Genomic DNA, 23,324 nt, shown 5'->3' with positions numbered 1-23,324 from the left:
ATCTTTTCTGACCACAAAGACATGAAACCAGAAATCAATTACAAGAAGAAAAACTGAAAATTCCATAGGTATGTGGAAATTAAACATACTACTGAACAACCAGTGGGTCAAAGAAAAAATCAAAATGGAAATTAAAAAATATCTTGAGACAAATGAAAATGGAAATAAAATATAGGACGCAGTAAATGCAGTTCTGAGAGGGAAGTTCATAGTGATAAATGCCTATATCAAGAAGAAAGATCTCAAGTAAACAATCTAACCTACACCTCAACAAATTAGAAAAAGAACAAACACAGCCCAGAGTCAGCAGAAGGAAGGCAATAATAAATATCAGAGAGGAAATAAATAAAAGAGAGACCAAAAAAAAAAAAAAAAGAGAAAAGATCATTGAAATCAATAACTGTTTTTTGAAAAGATAAAAAAATTGATAAGCCTTTAGCCAGGCTCATAAGGAAAATAGAGAGAGGACCCAAATAAATAAAATAAGAAATGAAAGCAGAGAAATAACAACTAATACCACAGAGATACAAATATCATAAGAGAATACTACAAAGAGTTATATGCCAATAAATTGGACAACCTAGAAGTTGACAAATTTTTAGAAACATACAACCTTCCAAAATTGAATCAGGAAGAAACAGACAATCTGAACATGCCAATCACTAGTGGTGAAATTGAATTTGTAATTTAAAATAACTTCCAGCAGACAGCTTCACAGGGGAATGATACCAAATAGATAAATACCTACCCTCCTCAAACTATTCCAAAAAATTGCAGACTACAGGGCACTCCCAAGTTCATTCTATGAGGTCACCATGACCCTGATACCAAAACCAGACAAAGACACCACAAAAAAGAAAATTACAGGCAATATATTTGATGAATATAGATGCAAAAATCTCAGCAAAATATTAGCAAACCAAATTCAACAATATATAAAAAGGATCATACACCATTATCAAGTGGGATTTATTTCAGGGCTGCAAGGATGCTTCAATATTTATAAATCAGTCAATTTGATACACCACATTAACACAAGGAAGAATAACCACATTATCACCACAATAGATGCAAAAAAAGCATCTGACAAAATTTAACTTCCATTCATGACAAAAACTCTCATTAAAGTTGGTATAGAAGTATATATCTCATATATGTTGGTGCATATTTCAACATAATAAAGGCCATTTATGGCAAACCCACAGCTAACTTCATACTCAATTGTGAAATTGAAAGTTTTTCCTCTAAAATCAGGAACAAGACAAGGATGCTCACTCTTGCCACTTCTATTTAAACATAGTATTTATTTAGCAACAGCTACAGCAATCAGACAAGAAAAAGAAATAAAAGGCATCCAAATTGGAAGGGAAAAAGTAAAACTGTCACTATTTGCAGATGACATGATACTTTATATAGAAAACTCTAATATCTCCACCAAAAACTATTAGTGCTAATAAATGAATTTGGTAGAGTTTCAGAATACAAGATTTATATATAGAAATTTGTTGCTTTTCTATATACTAATAATGACCTATCAGAAAAAATAAGGAAACAATCCCATTTACAATTTTAAGAAAAAGAATAAAATAGCCAGGAATAATCTTAACCAAGGAGGAGGAAGACCCATACTCTAAGAACTATAAAATATTCATGAAGAAATTTGAAAATGATACAAGGAAATGGAAAGATGTCCCATGTTCTTGGATTAAAAGAATTAATATTGTTAAAATGTCCATGCTACCCAGAGTAATCTACAGATTGAATGTAATCCCTATCAAAATACCCATGATATTTTTCACAGAACTAGAAAAAAAATCTTATAACAAATTATATGCCAAATCTTGAGAAAAAAGAACAAAGCTGGAGGTCTCATGCTCCCTGACTTCAGACTATACTAAAAAGCTACAGTAATCAAAACTCCATGGTACTGGCACTAAAACAGACACATTGGTCAGTGGAACAGAATACAGCATCCAGAAATAAACCCACATGCATATGGTCAATTAATCTACAACAAAGGAAGCAAGAATATGCAATGGGGAAAAGACAGTCTTTTCAATAAGTGTGTTGGGAAAATTGGACAGCTACCTATAAAACAATGAGAATAGAACATTTCCTGACCCCATATATGAAATAAACTCAAAGTGGGTTAAAGAGCTAAATGTAAGACCTAAAACCATAAAACTAGAAGAAAACATAGGCAGAACACTCTTTGACATAAATTGGAGCGATATTTTTTTTGGATCTGTCTCCTAAGACAAAAGAAATAAAAGCATAAATAAACAAATGAGACTTAATTAAACCTTTTTCACAGCAAAAAAATGAAAGGACAGCCTACTGAATGGAATAAAATATTTGCAGATGATATGACCAATAAGAAGTTAATATCCAAAATATAGAAACAACTTATACAACACGATATTTAAAAAAAAAATCAAAAAATGGGCAGAAGACCTGAATAGACATTTTGCCAAAGAAGATGTACAGATGGCCAACAGGCACATGATAAGATGCTCAACATCACTAATCATCAGAGAAATGCACATCAAAACCACAATGAGAAATCACCTCATGTCATCAAAAAGTCTACAAGTAAAAAACGTTGGCAATTATGTGGAGAAAAGGGAACCCTAGTAAACTGTTGATATTGTAAATTGGTGCAGCCACTGTGGAAAACAGTATGGAGATTACTCAAAAAACTAAAAATAGAATTGCCATATGATCTAGCAATTCCACTGTTGGGTATCAATGTGAGGAAAATGAACACACTAATTCAAAAAGATACATGTGCCCCAATGTTCATAGCAGCATTATTTACAATAGCTAAGATATGGAAGTGCCCATCAACAGATTAATGGATGTCATTTCAAACATTTAATGCCATAAATTTCTCTCTACATGCTGCTCTAGTTCCATCCTACAAATTTTGTATATTATGCTTTTATTATCATTCAGTTTGAAAATTTTAAATTTCTCTTGAGATTTTTTTTCTTTGACACATGGCTTATTTATAAGTATTTTTTATAGGTATCTAAACATTTGGTGATTTTTCTGGGTACCTAATATTTATTGATTTCCAGTTTAATTTCATTGTGATCAGAGAATATATTTTCTAAGGTATCAATTATTTGACTTTTTTGAGACCTACTTTATGGATCAACATGTGGTTTATATTGGCAAGTGATACATGTGTGCTGAAAAAACTAATAGATTCATTGCAGTTGGGTTATTTAGCAGTCATTTGGTGTTGTGTTCTTTGTTTTCACTTTTGTGCTTTTCATTAAATGTATGCACATTTAGAATGTTTGTTTTCCTGATGATTGTTTCTTTTAATATTATGTATATTCTCTCTTATGCTCTTGTAAAATTCTTTGCCTTGAAGTCTACTTTGTCTGATATTAATGTAGACATGCCAGTTTTCTTGTTGTTACTGTTTGCATGTTATAACGTTTCAATTATTTTACCTATCTTTGTCTTTATAATGCATTTCTTGCAGAAAGCATATGGATTTGCAATAAACTGATTTTCTAAGAAAATAAAACAGATGAATGGATAAAGAAGCTGAGTAATATGCAATGGAATATTACTCAACCATAAAGAAGAATGAAATTCAGTCATTTGCAGCAATGTGGCTGGACCTAGAGGGTATTATACTTTGTGAAATAAGTCACACAGAGAAAGACAATTACTCTATGTTATCACTTGTATGTGGAATCTAAAAAATGAAACTAATGTATATAACAAAACAGAAACAGACTCATACATATACAGAACAAACTAGTGGTTACCAGTGGGGAGAGGGTGGGGAGAGGGGTGAGATAAGGGTATGGGATTAAGAGACACAAACTATCATGTACAAAATAAATAACCTATGAGGATATATTGTATAGCACAGGAAAATGTAGCCATTATTTTGTAATAACTTTAAATGGAATATAATCTATAAAAACATTGAACCACTATGCCATACACCTGAAACTAATATAATATTGTAAATCAACTGTTCTTCAATAAAAATAAAATAGAATAAAGTAAAATGAAAAATAACTATACAAGACACACATAAATGCAAAGATATTCTGTGCTTATGAATTAGAAGACTTAATATTGCGACACTATCCATACTACGAAAAGTGATCCACAGATTCAATGCAATCCTAATTAAAATTCCAATAGTAGTTTCAACATAAATGGAAAAAATGATCCTAAAATTCGTATGAAGCCACAAAATACCCCTAAGTGCCAAAGCAATCTTGAGAAAGTAAAACAAAGCTGGAGGCATCACACTTCCTAATTTCAAACTATAAAGAGAAGAATTCAGCTTTTTACTTTCCGGTGTAGGGAAAAACCCAGTTCTTCCCCACTATGTTTTTCTTTCTTGTGTGTCTCCTTTTCTTTTAATAGAACACTCCTTCTGACACTTCTGGTGACCAAATGTGTGGAGGATTTTCCTCACATCAAGCAATTCTCTGCAACACCTGCTGAGGTCCTACACTACAATTCTGACACTACCTACACAGAGAGTGCATTAGATCTCACAGGTTAGGGGCTCAGTCCCACAAAACTGCCCCCTCACCCCAATTCAGATGTCAGTCAGAAGCCCAGTTAATTTCCTGTGGCCGTGACCAACTGACTATAGATTGGAGGTTACAAAGACCCCCTCCTTGAGTCTGATAAATTTGCTAGAGCAGCTCACAAAACTCAGGGAAACACTTCCTTACATTTACCAGTTTATTAAAGGATATAATAGAAGATACAGATAAACAGCCAGATGAAGAGATACATAGGGCAAGGTCTGGGAGGGTCCCAAGTGCAGGAGCTTCTGTCCACATGGAGTTGGATTGTGTCACCCTCCTGGTGTGGATGTGTTCACCAGCCTGGAAGCTCTCTAAGGCCATGCTATTGGGATTTTATGAAGGCTTCCTCATGTAGCTATGGTCAATTATTAACTCCATGTCCATCCTCTCTGGAGGATGTGGAGGGGAGGCAAAACTTCCAAGCTTCTAATCATGGCTTGGTCTTTCTCATGACCAGCCTCAATCCGGATCCCATCCAGAGTCACGTCAAGGGAATAAAAGATGTTCCTCGTGCTCTTATCATGGGAATTTACAAGGGTTTTATGATTCCTGTGTCAGGGATGGGGTCAAAGACAAATATCAGAACAAGAGATCCTCCTAGTACTCTTAACAGTTATACAATTTCAAGGGTTTTAGGAGGTCTGTGCCAGGAACAGGGGGCAGAGACCAACATATATATTTTATAGTATCTCCTATGAACTATATTACAAAGCTATAAAAATCAAAACAGTATAGTATTTGCATAAAAACAAACACAAAGATTAATGGAATAGAATAGAGCACTCAGAAATATACCCACACATATATGCTTAATTAATTTACAACAAAGGGGCCAAGAATATACAATGGGGAGAGGACAGTCTCTTCAATAAAGGGTGTTGGTAAAACTGAACAGCCACATGCAAAAGAAAGCAACTGAACCCCTATCTTACACCATACACAAAAATCAACTCAAAATGGATTAAAGACATGAACATAAGACCTGAAATCATTAAATTCCTGGAAGAAAGCATAGGGCCTAAGCTCCTTGACATTGGTCTTGGTAATTTTTTTTTTATTTGACATGAAAAGCAAAGGCAACATAAGCAAAAAATAAACAACTATGACCACATCAAACTAAAAACTTCTGCACAGCAAACATGAAAAAATGCTCAATATCATTAATTGTCAAAGAAATGCAAACCAAAACCAAAATGAGATATCACTTCACACCTGTTAGAATGGCTACTATCAAAAAGGTAAGGGAAAACAAATATTGGAGAGGATGTGGATAAAAAGGAACTCATATAAATTATAAACTGGTGCACCTACTATGGAAAAAGAGTAGTTCCTCAAAAAATGAAAAATAGAACTGCTATATAATCCAACAATTCCACTTCTGGGTATATATCAGAAGGAAAAGAATTACTATCTTGAAGAGATGGATGAATAAGGAAAATATGCCATATATATATATATATATATATATATATATATATATATATATATATATATATATTCAGCCATAAAAAAGAATGAATCTTGCCATTTTTGATACCATGGATGAACTTTGAAGGCATTATACTAAGTGAAACAAGACAAGCAGGGAGACACAAATACTGTATGATCTCATTTATATGTGGAATCTAAAAAAACTGAACTCATAAAAGGAGAACAGACTGGTGGTTGCCAGAGGTGGGGGGTGGGAATCAGGGAAAATGGGTGAAGGTGATTAAAAGGCACAAAATTCCAGTTATAAGATAAGTAAGTTCTGGTTATACAATGTACAGCAGGATGACTATAGTTAACAATACTGTATTGTATATTTGAAAGTTGCTGAGAGAATAGATCTTAAAAGTTATTATCAGAAAAAAATTTGTAACTATGTGAGGAGATGGATGTTAACTCAACTTACTGCGCTAGTCATTTGCAATATGTACATATATCAAATCATTACGTTGTATACCTTAAACTAATACAATGTTATATATCAACTATATCTCAATAAAACTGGAAAGAATTAAAATAAATATATCAGTTGCCCCCCAAAATTAATCTCATTCAAAAACACCCTTACAGAAATTCTCAGAATAATTTTTGACTGTATATCTGGGCACTCATAGCCCAGTCAAGTTGACATAAAATTAACCATCATAGTATCCAACAGGATATTGTGGAAGTAATACAGTGTGAATTCTGAGAATAGGTTTTAAGTGACACTGAGGTTTCTGCTTTTCTCTCTTGTTCTACAGGAAGCCAGCTGCCATGTCACAAGACACTCAAATAGTTCTAGGGCAAGGTCCTCCTGGTGAGGATATCCGGCCTCCAGTCCACAACCATGACAGTGAGTCATCTCAGACTTGGATCCTCCAGTGTCAGTCAAACTTTCAGATGACTGCAATTCTGGCCAATGTCTGCACTGCAACCTCCTGAAAGATCCCAAGCCAGAACCACCTTGCTTAGCTTCTTTTAAATTCCTGACACCCAGAAACTGTGTGAGATAATACATGTTTATTCTTGCTTTAAATTAATAAGTTTAGGGTAATTTGTTCCTATGCAATAGATAACTGATTTAAAAGTCATTCTACAAAAATAATTGCTGTGTACTCTTCAAAAATGTCAAGGTCAGAAAAACAGAAAAGACTTAGGATTTTTACCAGATTAAATGAGAAAAAAGACAATCAAGTGCAATGCATGATCCTAGAATGATCCTGGACCAGAAAAAGAGGGGAGGTGTGTGTTCGTGTGTGTGCACGTGCGGGCACCCTCCCGCCCGCACGTGTTTGCTATAATAAGGAATATTAGATGATTGGAGAAATCTGTACAATCTGTCCCTTATGTAATATGTTAATTTCCTCTTTTTGATCATTGTACTGAAATTGTGTAAGACTATGCTCTTGTTTTTAGGAAATACATACTAAAGTATTTAGAGGAGGGGTATCGTGCTTGTAACTCATCTCAAAGAGTTCCAAAGTAAAAAATTATGTAATTATACTTACGTACACATATAAATTATGTTTGTATATATCTAGATCTCTCTCTATATAACTATACTATAGCTATTTATCTAGAAATAGAGATGGAGAATGATAAAGAAAATACAGTAAAATGTTAACATTTGGAGAATCGAGTGATGGGTGTATAGGGATTCTTTGTATTATTTTTGCAACTTTTCTGTAGTAATTCCTTCAAAAGAAAAAGAAAAGAACAGCAGAGCTGGTTGCTGTTCCTAAGTTTCCTTTGTAAATAAACGGTTTTCAAACGGAGGGTTGGAAACATTAATAACTTTTGAAATGAATTTAGCGAATCCAAACCAGAATTTTCAAGAGAGAGAGGGGAGGGGAGTGAAGGGGAAGGGAGGGAATGGGAGGAAAGGGGAGGAGTGGAAAGGTAAGGCGTTGATAATAGAATAGAACAGAATAGAATAGAATGGAAGCGAGAGTTGTACATTAGTAAAGCCAGTACTATTTTGTTTCAGTTCTCCAGAGAGACAAAAGTGGATGCACTGGGTGGCGTGGTCAAAAACGTTGGAAAGCCACTGCACTGACGACTAGAGTCTGAGCCAAAGACTGAATCAGAGTTCTTCTGCCCGCCCGCCCCCGGCCAACCCCTCGCCCCCTCTGCAGCCCTCACCGCGTGGTCCCGCCCCCAGCAGCCAGCAGGTGTGCGCTCAAGCTAGCACGTGGTGCCAGACACTACTTAAGGGCCCACCTTCCCCTGCTTGCAGCTGCCGTCTTCTCCAGCCCTGTCATCCCGGAGCTGCCGGAGGCTCGCGGGTCTCAGACGCATCCAGCCGCTGGGGCTGCAGCCTTGGCATGGGCGCCTCGGGTCCGCTCTGGGTTTTCTTGGCTTTCGCCGTGCCAGGGGTCCTCGGTGAGCTGGGAATGGGAGCACGGAGGTAGGGACGCGTCTGGGGCTGGGACGGACTCTGTGCCGCGATGCAAAGGAGACAGTCAAAAGTTAGAAGGCGGGGAAGTCTTGCATGCCTCGCTCGCTTTGGGAGACCCCGAGATCTCTTGGTCCTGAACGTCCCCGCTCGCTCCTCCTGGGCTGGGACCACCAGAATTGCAGGCTGTATCAGAGACGCACTATGCGATCTGCACTATGTGATCTGCCCAGTGTGGCTTGTGGCGTGGCGTGCCCGCTCTGTGCCCTCCGGGCTCCCCGCCCCCGGGACTCAGCAGGTGCTCAGCGCTCTGGGTCTGGAGGTCTTTGAGCTCTAACGCCCAGACGGGTATCCGAAGCCTACTCGTGCTGAGTGCATGCGACTCGGTTGCATGCTCCGCTAGGCGCGGGAGTTTCTGTGCACACTGAACTCCCTCCTGCCTGGTAAAAGCAGCACAGCCTCCTGCTGCCTTTCCAGAATAAGAATAATGTCTGATCCCCAGGCGTGGTTCTAAACGACAAACATCTGGAGTTATTTAGAAAAGTTGATACGTGAATAAAAACTGAAGTTCTTTGTGTTATTTACCTTCTGTAATGGTAAGAGCTCCAGAAGGTGTCATTAAACGTTTATTATAATTTTCTTCCTTCAGATTGGCTTAATTTTAAAGAAGTATTGTAATTTTTTAAGATTGGAGTCTCTAAGTGATGATAGGTATAACTTTAAAATAATTTTCAGAGTACATTGGATTCCCAGTTTATTAAGAAGTTTACTGTATACAGACCTCAATACTGTGTGACTTTTGGCAAGTCATTTCGCTCCCTCGCCTCAGTTTCTTCACCGGTAAAATGAAACTAGAGATAAGCAGCCCTACCCTTACTCAGCTGCCCTGAATATCAGATGAAATTAGGCAAATGAAAGTTAGATGTTGGATGTTACTACTAGATGCCAGTAATAAGACGACTGTCTGGACCTGTTTTGATGGAGTCAGCATTTAAGCTTGACCACACCCAGCTTGTTAAGGGACAGTGCATACGTTTGTTCTATTACAGTTCACTTTGTCTGCTTCCTGACATTCAACTTTATCCTGACCCTTAACTGAACATTTCCCCAAACCATTATCTTCATCTCTCTTTCTCCTACATGTTAACTCTTTGAACAAACACTTTCACAGCATTCTCTAACACCTCCATGTGTCACAGTTCCTGACCTGACTTCTTACCAGAATTGCATTTCTTCTTCTAAATTTCAGAGAGGATACTATCAATTGAAAATCAACTTCTTTTCCAGTCCTGTCAATTCATTGTACCCTACAAGGATGCCAGAGCATCCCCTTCCAGTACCAGAGCAGGACCACCCTTTCGGTCATTTAACTCCAGATGCACGAAAGATCAGGTCTACCTTTCTGTCGACTGTCACAGCTAATGTGCTTCTGTTGTTTGTCTTATTCTTACACCAATATTCTAATCATATTCGTTATGATTACCTTTGTAACAACCTCCTCTCTTACAGGTAATTCTGATACCAGTCTTTAACTTTTCCAATGGTGAAAACTAAAATTGAAAAACATTTTTTTCATTATTCCACTCCCTTGCTCAAAAATCTAAAAGGGCTTCCTACTACCTTTGGAATTTAAAAAAAAAATCTGTCTTCAGCCTTTCAATCCTTTGGTAATTGACTCTCACCTAAGTATGCCCCTCCTGATTCCCCACTGCTTCCTATCACAAATGCACTGCTCATCTTCTTGCCTGACTGAGACCCCAAAGTCCTTTGCTCATGCTATACCCATGCCCCCTCCTGACTTTTGCATGATGGTTTGATTTACATATATTGTGGAATGATTACCATAGTAAGTTTAGTTAACATCCATCATCTCATATAGATACAATAAAAAGAAAAGAAAAATTTTCTCCTTGTGATGAGAACTCTTAGGATCTACTCTATTAACAATTTTCCTATGTATCATAAAACCATGTTAACTATAGTTATCGTGTTGGACATTGCATCACTAGTATTTATTTTTCTTACAACTGGAAGTTTGAACCTTTTGACCACCTTCCTCCAATTCTCTCTCCTCCCACTCCCTGCCTCCAATAACCACAAATCTGATCTATTTTCCAAACTTTGTCTTTTTGTTTTTAGATTCCACATAAAAGTGAGATCATACATTATATGTATGTCTCTGTGTGACTTATTTCACTATTTCACTTAGTATAATGTCTTCAAGGTCCATCCATGTGGTTGCAAGTGGTAGGATTCCCTTGTTTTCTTAATGGCTGAATGATATTCCATTGTATATATTCATCCACAACTTCTTTATCCATTCATCTATTGATGGACACCTAGGCTGTTTCCATGAGTTGGCTATGTTTCCATTTGTAAATAATGCCACTGTGAACATGGGGGTGTAGTTATCTTTTCAAGTTAGTGTTTTCATTTCCTTTGTATATATCCCCAGAAGTGGAATTGCTGGATCATATGGTAGTTCTGTTGTTAATTTTTTGAGGAATCGTGGAGCCTTTTAAAAATACAGGTTTCTGGGTTCCATCTCACCTTCCAGAGATTCATATGCTTGGGGTGGGGGTGGCCCAGGAAGCTGAGATTTAACAAGCACTCTGGAAAATTCTGAAGCAAGTGTCTTAAAGAGCAATTTTCCTTCTCAGAGTGTTTTCATTTTTCTCCTTTTATCTATTTGCATAAGCCAATTCAAATTTCCTGTGCTCTTAAATTTCACTCCTGCCTTGACTGACTGCCTCACCTTAACCAACACTAAGAAAATAAAATCATCAAGTAGGAATTCCCTTATTTTCCAATCATCTACCTCCATCTGAGATCAGATCTTTTTCTCTCCTCTGGTTAAAACCTGCCAAGGGCTACCCATCACATTAGGACAAAATCCATGCTCCTTAACCTCAACTCCAGGCCTCTGCTTCTCTGAAGTTCTCTGTACTCCTCCCTCACTGATTCTTCTCCAGCCACACTGGCCTTCTTTCTATTCCTTAAATGGAGTCATGTTTGTTTAGCTATGCATTAGGTGTTCCTCTCTTAAAATGCTCTTCTATGGGTCATCCCTTACCTGTCTCCTCAACATTCAGATCTCAGCTCCACTGACACTTTTCTGTGATGCTCTGACTCTTACCTGAAGTAGTCTATTCCCCAGGTCACTCTCTATCACATAAACATGTTTTATTTTCCACAGAGCACCTATCATCATATAAAACCTTCTTATTCATTTACTTGTTTGTTCCCTCACTGGTATACAAGTTCTATGATATCAAGGTCTTTATCTGTCTTTATTGCCTGATGAATCTCAGTACATGGTATTACCATCAACCAAGTCGCTCAAGTCAAAAGCCTAAAAGTCATTACTGAATCCTCCCATTCCCTTAGCCCCACATTTAAGTACAACAGAGTCACCTATTTCTCACTGTCTCCTTGTGCTCAAGCTTCATTATTTTGGTCTAAGCTACTATAATAGCTTCCAGACTGCACTCCCTACTTCTGAAAGTAAAAGTCCAGTCCATTCTCCATCCAATTGCCAGACTGTTTTTTTAAAAAGTTAAATCAGGCCATGTGACTCTCTTGCTTGAACTCTCCAGTGACTCCTACCCAGAATAACATGGGAACATCCTCCTGTGGACTAAGAAGCCCTGTGCAATCCTGCCTTCTGGGCTTTATAACTCGATTGCATTTCACTCTGATCACTAAGTTCCAGCCACACTTGCTTTCCATTTATCCCTAAAGCATAGTAAATCCATCCCTGCTGTTAGGCTTCTGCCTAAAATGCTTTTACCCAGCACTTTACCTGTCTGGCACCTTCTTATCCTTCAGTCATAACTCAAACGTCTCCTCTTCATAAGCCTTCTTTAACCATCATAACTGAAGTCATATGCCATCCTGTCCCCCCTTTTTCCAATGCATTACATTTTGTTACATCGCCCTGTTTATTTCCTTTACCTAGCATCTATTTATTTATTGGTATTTATTTATGGTCTCTCTCCCTCTATTGGAATATAAATTCCATGAATATGAGAGCCTTGTGTCTAATGGTCACTGATGCATATTCTGTGCTTAAGACAGTATCTTGGTTCATATGCACACCCATCATTCAAAAATGATCAGATAGACAGGAAACCCAGTGTTATGTTATCTGATCATAATAATTCTCATTATCAATAATAATATTTCCTCCTACCTGCTATCTGACCTAAATTTCAGGGTTATTTTGATCATCTTGTATATTTGTTCTTCATTCATTTCAAATGGATTTCTAAGCCAGTCCAGGTAAATCCCCTTAGACACAAATAAAGAGTTAAATGTATTTCTGTTCTCTAGAAAGTCCTTTGCCTAGTTACTTTTAACATGGTTCAAGAGATGTGTATGTCAATGTTTTGTCACTATATTCTATTTTAGATCCAGTCATGATCTACCCTGATGTTTACTTCTGATTTTAAAAAGATGTGAAGAGGGTCCAATGACTCTTAAGAAAATTAATGTTACTTAATGGTTCATAGGCTAACTTTCCCTTTTCTGATATGGAAGAGAACACGATTGCTGGAAATTCTGTCCTGTGACCTGGAATTTTGGCAATATCATTACTAATAAGAGCTGGTATCCCCCGAGAGAGAGGTGTCCCTAAGTCTCATTGAAGATAAAAATTTCCCATTGTTTCTCATCCAGAAAGTATGATTCTTATCTCCTTTCACCTTCTACTTTCTTTGCTTCAAGATCTTGGTTACTTCTCAGTCCATGTCATCACTATTGATTAAATCTTGTAAACCCAAATTGGTTTTCAGATTGTGGAAAATTATTTAGGATTGTTCTTATTCACATTGGATAATTACAGGTTAAATCATTTGATTAGGGTGAATTAGTACAAATAATGGCAGGGTCGTGAAGTTGGTCTTCACTGAGGTCAAACCCTGACTTTCCCTATAGAGTCTTGCTGTTTTGAGAAAGTATGCATTTGGAAACATTTGTAGGTGTTAATGGAGGAAACCAAAGGAGTTGAGGAAAGAAATAGGAGACCTACAGTGGGATCTGGGTCCCAACAGTAATGGCTATTCTTAGATCCTGTCCATATGACTTCTCCAACAGAAGTGTTGGGCCACAAAAAGGTTGGGTCTGGCCACAACTTTGGGAGTTCTGTGTTTACCTTTGTGTCAGTTAGTCCATGTTTGTTCTTTGACTTGCACCTGTAACAGTTTCAGATTTGTTTGAAAAAGGAGATTTATAAATTTGATATTCAAATATACCACCATTCTGGAGTTGAAACTTGAACTCTCTTTCATACCTAGAAAAACTCTTTTTCAGGTACATCCTCAAGTATCTGGATGTTACAGTTTCTTACCCATCTCTTAGAATAAGATTTGTTTCATCTTCATCATCATTATCATAATTATTTTAAGTCACAGAGAAGTGTCTTGAAAAAACTGGCTCCCTTTATCTGGTACCCATCAGGAAGTATTAACTCTTTTGGGGGTATATTACTCTACTAGGTTAATTCTAGGTTAATGGAATAAAATAATAAAGAATAAAAAACAACCCTATTTTCTTCTTGCTAGGACCTAAAGGTTTAATGACAAAGATAGTAATGTTAATTCATTTAAGTAATTTTAGAGGATCATACATGTGATGAGCTTTCAAGGTCTGATATACTTGTTTCCTGTGCTATTCCAGAAAAGTTTTTACTTATAAGGTTTTAGTTTTTATTTATGAGGTTGTAAGAAGATAGAACAACTCCAGGGCCTTTATGGAATTTTATTAAAAAATGATTTTCTCCAGCTCTTCTTCTGAAGTCTATCCTAAAAAGCCTTTGAACTCCCGAGCTTATTTCTCTTGCATTCAATATGCATTCATACTGCAAGATATATCTTCTTTGACCCAGAAAATATTGACATCTTGGGTTTACTGTCTAAAGAGCAAAGTTGTCATTGTAACTGGTGACAAAACAAGCCGAATAGAGATTTTAGTCTCTCTTAGTTTTGATATTCCTGTGGTCTTTGTCTCTAGGTCAGTGTAAGTTCCTGCCAAGGTATCCTTTTGCTAAGCCTAAAATTCAGAGTGATCAGTCTGAGTTTGCTGTTGGGACAACTTGGCAATATGAATGTCTTCCTGGGTATGTCAAGAGGTCATTCTTTATCACCTGCCTAGAAACCTCCAAGTGGTCAGATGCTCAGCCAGTCTGTAAACGTGAGTAATCAGTAATAGAAGAATCTTTGGGTCTATAGTATGTCTCTATGGGCTAATCTATTATTTTCAAGATAAAAGATGAGAAAGTAAGTAATCTCAAATGAAAATGGCTCCTAGGTTCTCCATGTTTTCTTTTACTCCTAAGGGTAGTAAGTATTGGGGTTAAGTCGCACAGCTGGCCAACCCTGTTTATCCTATAATCTTCATGACCTTGTTCTATGGTCTCGGTACTGTGTTACAGTGATCTTAGAAGTTAGTATACAAGGAATATTAGTTTCACCTCATATTAGTTTTCACCCAACTCAATTCAAGAAATATTTTTGAGTAACCACTGGGTATGAAGCATTAGGCTAGATGGTGGGGCTTGGAAGAGATATAAAATTTAATCTGCTAGTCTCTGTCATTGAGGAAGTCCTATGTTATTTGTAACGACTGGTTTTTAAACAAATACTGTACTATGGTGTAATTTCTTTTATTTATAGAGATAAAATTTTATGATATCATAGAGAAGTAAGTGCTATCTAGGAGGATAGAGAAATCTAGGCATTTCAGACAGAGGAAACAGCATATGCCAACACATAAAGGTATGGAAGGATATGATGTCTCTGGAAAATAGAAAAATTCAGAGTGGTTAGAATATAAGGTGCATGATGAGGAATAGTAGTTGATTAAGTGGATTGGAGTTTAAGTGTGGTGGGCCATGCATTCTTTTCCAATAAACGATGGTAAGTCATTGTAAGTTTTTGAAAGTGGGGAGTGGCGTGACCATATTTGTACTGCTGAAAGATAATGTGTGCAGCAGCATAGAAGATGTGCTGGACCAATGGCGACCAGCATTAGAAAGGTAAATTTTATTACTCGATGATCCAATGAGAGATTATAGTGGTGGCAAAATAGTTGTCTTGGAGAGAGATTTCTGGAATCCAGTCATGAAAATTTGGTGATCTATTGAATTAAGGACAGAGGGTAGAGAAAATGAGTTACAGATAGGAAATGATGACTGTGAGTTTTTTTTGTTTTTGTTTTTGTTTTAAGCCATAAGACTTGGTAGATGTTGCCATCAACTGACAGAATATAAAAAGGGGAAATAGAGATTATAAATTATGGCTGACTACAAATAATGTTTGCATCCATGCTCAGAAACATAGACTACATGCATTAAACAAATAGTGTTATGGTGTTGACTGATCCTTTGGAAGACAGAAGTTTTGTAAATGCCCCAAATTTCTTTGAATAAACATAAGTAGACTACTCAGCAAGTCCAGTCAGGTTGGAATTTAATGTAAAACACAAAACATCCCCCAAATCCCAGTCCCAAATCCTGTTTTGTCTTGTTCTCCCTTATAGGTAAATCATGTGTGAGTCCTAGAGAACTCCTCCATGGCTCTGTCCTTGCACCCAGGGGTATCGTGTTTGGGTCAACAATTACATATTCTTGTGATAAAGGGTGAGTCGCCAGGAGACATCTCCAGAGTACATGGATATTAGAACACTAGTTTCAACCAGAAATCACCCATCTTCCAAAAGAGAGCTGAGTAATTGCCATGCCCCCCTTAACCATAGATAAGTAAAAAGAGAATCACCTCTCTGATCTGCTCCAGAGGCAACTCTTCAGGATTACCTAGTAGAGAGAGGATCCCTAGAAGAGAAAAAGGTTTGGGCTATTCTTCTTCCAATTTTAAATCTTCAGTGTTACTGACCAGGAGGTCAAGTTTCATTTGTCTTTAGATTGTTGAATCTTTTGTATGAGTCCTTAATCTGTCACCATTATTTGTCATATATGATATTCTATTCTTTGCCATTCTTTCAGTGGGAAAAGAACTAACCTTTCCTAAAATGTCCAGCTGGGAGATGATCACTCATCTCTTTGTCTTTAGATATCGACTCATTGGTGACTCCTCTGCCACATGTATTATCTCAGACAATATTGTAACCTGGGATAAGGAAATGCCTTTTTGTGAATGTGAGTAGAATTTTCCCTTTATTGCACCTAGGTAATTCCTCTTGTCCCCCTCCAAAGAGAAAGTGGGCATCTACACATCAAAATAAGTACCCAGGTGGGTTACACTTGGCTTGAGTAGTTCTGAACACAGATCTGTGGTTTATCTTCTTCCATGCCCCCAATCCCATTACACATTCCTTTGCTTATTGTCTTTTGATGATACATTATCTCATAGTGAATAAGTGCTCAAATCTAAAATATGCCACAAGATTACACACTGCCAACTTTAATCCATGCAAAATGTTCCCCACCCTAGGTGCCTTTTTTAAACAGTTTATCTGTACTCTGGGGGTCAGGACTGGTGACCAGATAATATTTTTGTGGGTTTTTATCAGGCCAGTTCCGTGTATCTTCCTACCTTGCTACTTCTCATTTAGAACCATCTTTGAGATGAGGATACAGAATTTCAATAATAGGAGTTAATTGTAGGCTAAGTGGAAGTTTGGTTTACAAGAGTTAAGACAAAATTTCCAGAAGGTATAACATTTAAATGCCTTCTCTCTTTTCCTATGTACCCCATCCTCCCCAAGCTATTCCTTGTGAGTCACCCCCAGCCATCTCCAATGGAGACTTTTACAGCAGCAGTAGCGAGGACTTTTACTATGGAATGGTGGTTACTTATAAGTGCCATGTTGGACAGAATGGGAAAAAGCTGTTTGACCTCGTGGGTGAAAAGTCAATATACTGCACCAGCAAAGACAATCGAATTGGCATCTGGAGCAGCCCTCCCCCTCGGTGTATTCCTGTAGTCAAATGCCCAATTCCGGAAGTTGAAAATGGAATTATGGAATCTGGATTTAGACGCTCATTTTCCTTAAATGATTCTGTGATGTTTAAGTGTAAGCCCGGCTTTACCATGAAAGGCAGCAACACAGTATGGTGCCAACCAAACAGCAAATGGAACCCTCCACTGCCAAGGTGCTTCAAGGGTGAGTTGGGCTGAAACTCTGGGGATCTAGAAATAAATTGAGACTTTGGGAGGAATAGATACATGGTACCTATGAGAAGAGGAGGATAAAGACAGTGTATGTAGTTGGGTATCCTGGTTAAAGAATTTAAAAGTAAACTTTGAAAGTAGTATCTAAATGTTGAAGAGTTGGGAAATTTACTATATTCTGGGACAGTGCTAGATATGCATTAATGTAGGGGAAATTAGAAGACACTTTTAAAAAATGCAGGTAGTACCAGAGCTAATGATCAGAGATTTTAATATGATTAAAATCATATGTGATTGCCAACAAACACATGAGATTGCCAACAAACACATGAAAGGATGCTCAACATCATTAATCACTAGAGAAATGCAAATCAAAACTACAATGAAATATCATCTCACACCCATCAGAATGACCATCATCAAGAAATCTACAAACAATAAATGCTGGAGAGGGTGTGGAGAAAAGGGAATACTCTTGCACTGTTGGTGGGAATGTAAATTGATGCAGCCACCATGGAGAACAGTATGGAGGTTCCTGAAAAAACTAAAAATAGAACTACCATATGACCCAGCAATCCCACTACTGGGCACATACCCTGAGAAAACCATAATTCAAAAAGAGTCATGTACCAAAATGTTCATTGCAGCTCTATCTACAATAGCCAGGAGATTGAAGCAACCTAAGTGTCCAACAACAGACGAATGGATAAAGAAGATGTGGCACATATATACAATGGAATATTACTCAGCCATAAAAAGAAATGAAATTGAGTTATTTGTAGTGAGGTGGATGGACCTAGAGTCCATCATACAGAATGAAGTAAGTCAGAAAGAGAAAAACAAATACCATATGCTAACACACATATATGGAATCTAAAAAAAAAAAAAGTTCATGAAGAACCTAGGGGCAAGACGGGAATAAAGATGTAAACCTACTAGAGAATGGACTTGAGGATACAGGGAGGGGGAAGGATAAGCTGGGACAAAGTGAGAGAGTGGCATGGACATATATACACTACCAAATGTAAAATAGATAGGTAGTGGAAGGCAGCCACATAGCACAGGGAGATCAGCTCAGTGCTTTGTGACCACCTAGAGGGGTGGGATAGGGAGGGTGGGAGGGAGGGAGATGCAAGAGGGAAGAGATATGGGGATATATGTATATGTATAACTGATTCACTTTGTTATAAAGCAGAAACTAACACACCATTGTAAAGCAATTATACTCCAATAAAGATGTTAAAAAAATCATATGTGATTAGATTTTATTTAAATGAGGATAAAATAAACTCTCAATCCTATTGGCCAGGCCCATGGGGGAAATGGGCTGATCAGAATTTGATTCAAATTACTATAGGTATTATACATTCTCCTATTGAAAATTGTAGCCTTTATGGAATAAGGCTAGAGTTAAGATCAAGTCACTTCCCCCATTCCCCCTTTCTCCCCTACTCTTATTGAGAAGTGCCTGACTTACTAAAAACCTGGCAACATTGGGAGCCCCTCCCATAAGGCTCAGAAACTTCATCAGTGGTTTGGGAAGCAGGAAGAAAGAGGAGATTTTTGGTGGTAAAAATGCATTATAATAGTTTGATTCCCTTGGCTACAACATTAATGAGAGTATATCCATTTATATGAAATGGGAAAATGATGAATGGGAATAATGTTTCCTGGCATAGATCAAGGTACAGAAGGAAGATAGATGCAAGGTTGATCGTGTCTAAAATATGTAACACATGTTAGCCCCACTGCACCTCACCCAAAATAGTGTCTGCCTTATACTTTGGAGAATTGACATGACCACCTTCATTCGACTCCTGCCAACCTCAAGTTGGCTTAGGTTGTAGAGAAGAAAGTTCTTATTTCAGAAATAAAAGGACTCTGGTCCTGTTCTTTTCTCAGGGTGTCTACCACCTCCACATATCTACCACGGTAATTATAACAAATTGGATGAGGAATTCTTTGCAGTTGGACAGGAAGTGTTCTACAGCTGTGAGCCTGGCTATACTCTCATTGGAACTAACCCTATGCAGTGTACCTCCTTGGGAACCTGGAGGCATCCAGCCCCCAACTGTGAAGGTGCCTAAAGGTCTATTCCATCTCAAGGAAACTTAGCTGTTTCCTGACTCTTCATGTGCCAGCCTTGTCTCTTTTTTCCTAGCAAAATCATGTGGTGCCATTCCAGACCAACTTCTCAACGGTCATGTGGTAGCTCCTCCTAATCTCCAGCTTGGGGCAGAGGTTGCATTTGTTTGTGATAAGGGGTGAGTGCAAGGTGATGGGGCCTGACTTGGGGCCTATGATCCATAGCTAAGCATTGCAAAGTGTGATCTTTAAAGGTAGTTAAAATTCTTTTCTCTCCTTTTCTTTACCCTTTATGATTAAGAATTCTGTTATTAAGCAAATTCCATTGATTTTCTCCAAATGTGTATATTGTGCATGGCCAGCCAAAGCTGAGAATTATCCTTTCATCATTTGCAAAAGCAAAGTTTGGGCTGCGAAGTTAAGGCTTCTATTATGGAGTCTGAATAGACGTTGGGGGTTCAGTAAGAGGAGCTCTTTGAAGTGAGATTAGGGAACAAAGTCTTCGATGTTTTCTTTACTAGGAACTGAGGTTATGCTCTTCTAATGGTCAAGAAAATCTTGATATTTGGATGTCAAAGAGGAAAGAGAGAATTCAAGAAAAGAACAGATCATTAGGACTGTTTTCTCTGTGTTTTTAGCTGGTCTGAAGTCCTCACGTAGCTTGGCTGATTCACAATCTTAGACATTTTCCTTAAGCCAGAAATGCTTATAAAAATAGAGGCCATTTAATACCATATACTTGAGAGAAGCGATGAATTCCATGCAACCGAGAATTGTTTTGTTCTGGTGATGATTTGCTGCCCCTTATTGTTTAAGGTACCGGTTAAATGGCCAATCTTCTAGTCAGTGTGTCTCAGAAGGAATGAGAGTACTCTGGAATAATAAGTTTCCTGTCTGTGAACGTGAGTAGAAAGCAAAAATAATCGAGTATGGATCGTGCCTCTTGATTTTTGGTGTATTCTCGTGCATTTATCAATTATAAAATCTTATCAATATGAACATATATATGCCACTTTTCTGTATGTTCTAGAATGCAGAACAAAACTAAATTTATTCAGTTGACTACATATGGTATTGAGTATTCTATGTGTATAAGGATAAAGGCTCTCGAAAGTTACCCCTACTGAAAATGAATAGCACTGATGGGCTGAAATGGTTTGGCTGTGTCTTCTTATGCCATTTCCTCATCTGATGAGCAATTCTTGGAGCTAAATGGAAATCAACCAGAAGTTTTGGAGGTTGGCAATTTTTCCTTTATTCTAAGACTCACTCAGGAAAGGTGTGCATATACCAACACAACTATAAACAATTAATATTCTTCATGCCTATTAGGACAAATAAATAAAAGGTATGAGGTCACTATTCCAAACCTCTGATCACTTCCTGTGGGTCTTTCAACTGGGACCAGCATCAAAGGATGACAAATGACTTGCAGTGAGGCTGCAGTATCTTTTGTAATGGGACAGAATGTGGTCTCACTACTTATAGCACCAGCTGTGTGTTTGAAACAGGCACTGCACAATTAGTATGTTCCAGGTACTGTACTTGCCCCTTTCAGGTAGTTTTATGTCACTGTTCTCATTACAACATTGAATTATACTAGACTAGGAAACTGAGGCTTAAAGAGGGTGAGACTTGCCTAAGGTCACACAGCTATTGAATGACTGTGGGGATTTGAAACCAGGTCTAATGAGCACAGATTTCATTAGTCCATGTGCCTCTCCACGTGTGATTAGTATGTCATTAACATATTATTTTCATGTACTGTTTGCCTTTTGTTTCATTATTAAAGTTGATTGGACACAGAACTATTCAATACGTTCTGTTTCATTGTTATTGTTTGGTCAAGATGGCTTATAGTCCTATATTGCTTTGTTTGCTGAGGATCAAGAGAAAGGTAAGAATTTAGGAACTTGGGGACAGGAAGGGACTATGAGTAAGAAATAAGTTATACAAATTTCTAGGTCTATTGCTGAAAAAGTGACATGACCTATATTTGGACTTTTATCTAAATTTGAATCTTATTGTCATGATCAGTATGACCACATATTTTCTTTTCTACTTTGCAGGGATTTTTTGTGACCCTCCTCCTCCTATCAAAAATGGGCGGAATAGTTATCATTCTAGTCCCATAGCTGTTAACTCTGTGGTGAGGTACAGTTGCTTGAGTGCCTTCCGCCTCATTGGAGAAAGTATTCTTTTTTGTATAACTAAAGACAATGTAAATGGAATCTGGGATAAAGCTGCTCCTATCTGTGAATATTACAATAAAAATTCTATTTGCTCTGAGCCCATAGTACCAGGTGGATACAGAAATAAAATGTCTAGACCACCATACAGACATGGTGATTCTGTGACATTTACCTGTAAGACCAACTTCACCATGAAAGGAAACAAAACTGTTTGGTGCCAAGCAAATAAAACATGGGGACCAACACCACTACCAACCTGTGAGAGTGGTGAGTAGAATGAAAATAAAACTGATTCAGGAGCTTGGAGCCTCGCATTTCTGTGCAGATTAAGTTTGGTATCATTCTGAAGGAAGAACAGTGTGGATGTGTGAATGGTAAGGGTGGAGAGAGGAAACAACGGAAAGGGTGAAAATTACAGTTTCCTGGCTTTTTCTTGGTTGTAGAGGGATGTAAATGTTCATTCAACAAACATCAGTAGAGCAAAGAATTTTAAACTGTAATGGCAAAATCTAAATAAACACACCTAATAATTGAATGGAATAAGTCCCACAAGGATGGGGGCCAGAGTTTGTCTGGACTGCGGGAATTGGGTTTTACAGTTTTCAACTGCATATCTGGGTTATTGTTAAAGCGAGAAGAAATGTGGGCTCTAATAGCAAAAACACAATGAGTGGATTTAAAATTGATCTATAAAAACTGTTAGTATAGTCTGGCAGAAATGATGTGCTGTTCTCTTTGGCCTCTATAAATGCTTTCTGAGTGATCCACTATTTTTCAAACTCATGTCCTAAGCCATAACATTTCAAATCAAGTAACTTTGAAAATAAGAACTACTGTAAGCTCTTCCTTTCCTTATTATTTGGTGTGGTTTATGTTGCTGCTGAACTCTAAATCTGAATTTCAGTTATGTAATGATGGGAACCGGCAATATTTGACAAAAATTATACCATCAAAATAAGGTATTTATTTTCTTAATAAAGAACAATATTGATAAATTCTAAATTGATTAAAGAGTTGAAAAATTATTATTAGAAAAATATGGTTCTATCTGTCTGTAAACAGATATATAATCTCGGAGGGAGGGAAGATCTGAAGATAGTCTCAAATGGGGTGACCATGCAAAACAATTAAAGATTGTAGATAGGATTAAAGATTATAAAGATTTAGATAGGCCTATATATATTGACGTGGAAAGATATAGATTATTAAGCAAATAAAGCAGGGCCTAGAATAATATGTATTGAGTATACATACACACCCAAAATATGTGTATAGATATATCACATATAGGATCCAGAAACACTATATTACTAGTATCTGGCAGGATAACCCCATAAATAACAACATGCTACTTTTGGAGCAGAAAATAGGCTTAAGGGTAGAATGAGAGTATGAGTGAAAATGGACTTTTTTTTTGGTAATTGAAGTTTTTCACGCTGCAAATGTGATTCATAATGTGTAACTAAAAATAAAAAAT

At 37.3% G+C, this 23,324-nt stretch overlaps 1 protein-coding gene across 4 annotated transcripts in view; it reads left to right on the top strand.

Moving 5' to 3' along the window:
- Positions 1 to 8,287: 8,287 nt before the first annotated feature.
- The window catches only part of CR2 (complement C3d receptor 2), a 34,161-nt gene continuing 19,124 nt past the window's right edge, over positions 8,288 to 23,324 (top strand). For 2 of the 4 annotated variants that reach the window (XM_032645852.1, XM_032645845.1), the window contains exons 1-9: positions 8,288 to 8,429; positions 14,452 to 14,631; positions 15,979 to 16,078; positions 16,509 to 16,594; positions 17,164 to 17,562; positions 19,473 to 19,649; positions 19,732 to 19,834; positions 20,472 to 20,557; positions 21,725 to 22,114. In XM_032645852.1, coding sequence (XP_032501743.1) covers positions 8,372 to 8,429; positions 14,452 to 14,631; positions 15,979 to 16,078; positions 16,509 to 16,594; positions 17,164 to 17,562; positions 19,473 to 19,649; positions 19,732 to 19,834; positions 20,472 to 20,557; positions 21,725 to 22,114 — 1,579 coding nt within the window. In that variant the 5' untranslated portion in view covers positions 8,288 to 8,371. The remainder of the gene's footprint in view (positions 8,430 to 14,451; positions 14,632 to 15,978; positions 16,079 to 16,508; positions 16,595 to 17,163; positions 17,563 to 19,472; positions 19,650 to 19,731; positions 19,835 to 20,471; positions 20,558 to 21,724; positions 22,115 to 23,324) is intronic. The other 2 variants (XM_032645865.1, XM_032645858.1) reach the window with 1 other exon arrangement.

Source organism: Phocoena sinus, chromosome 1 (assembly GCF_008692025.1).
Source record: "Phocoena sinus isolate mPhoSin1 chromosome 1, mPhoSin1.pri, whole genome shotgun sequence".
Classification (NCBI taxonomy): Eukaryota; Metazoa; Chordata; class Mammalia; order Artiodactyla; family Phocoenidae; genus Phocoena; species Phocoena sinus.
This window is presented reverse-complemented; position numbering and strand designations above follow the sequence as displayed.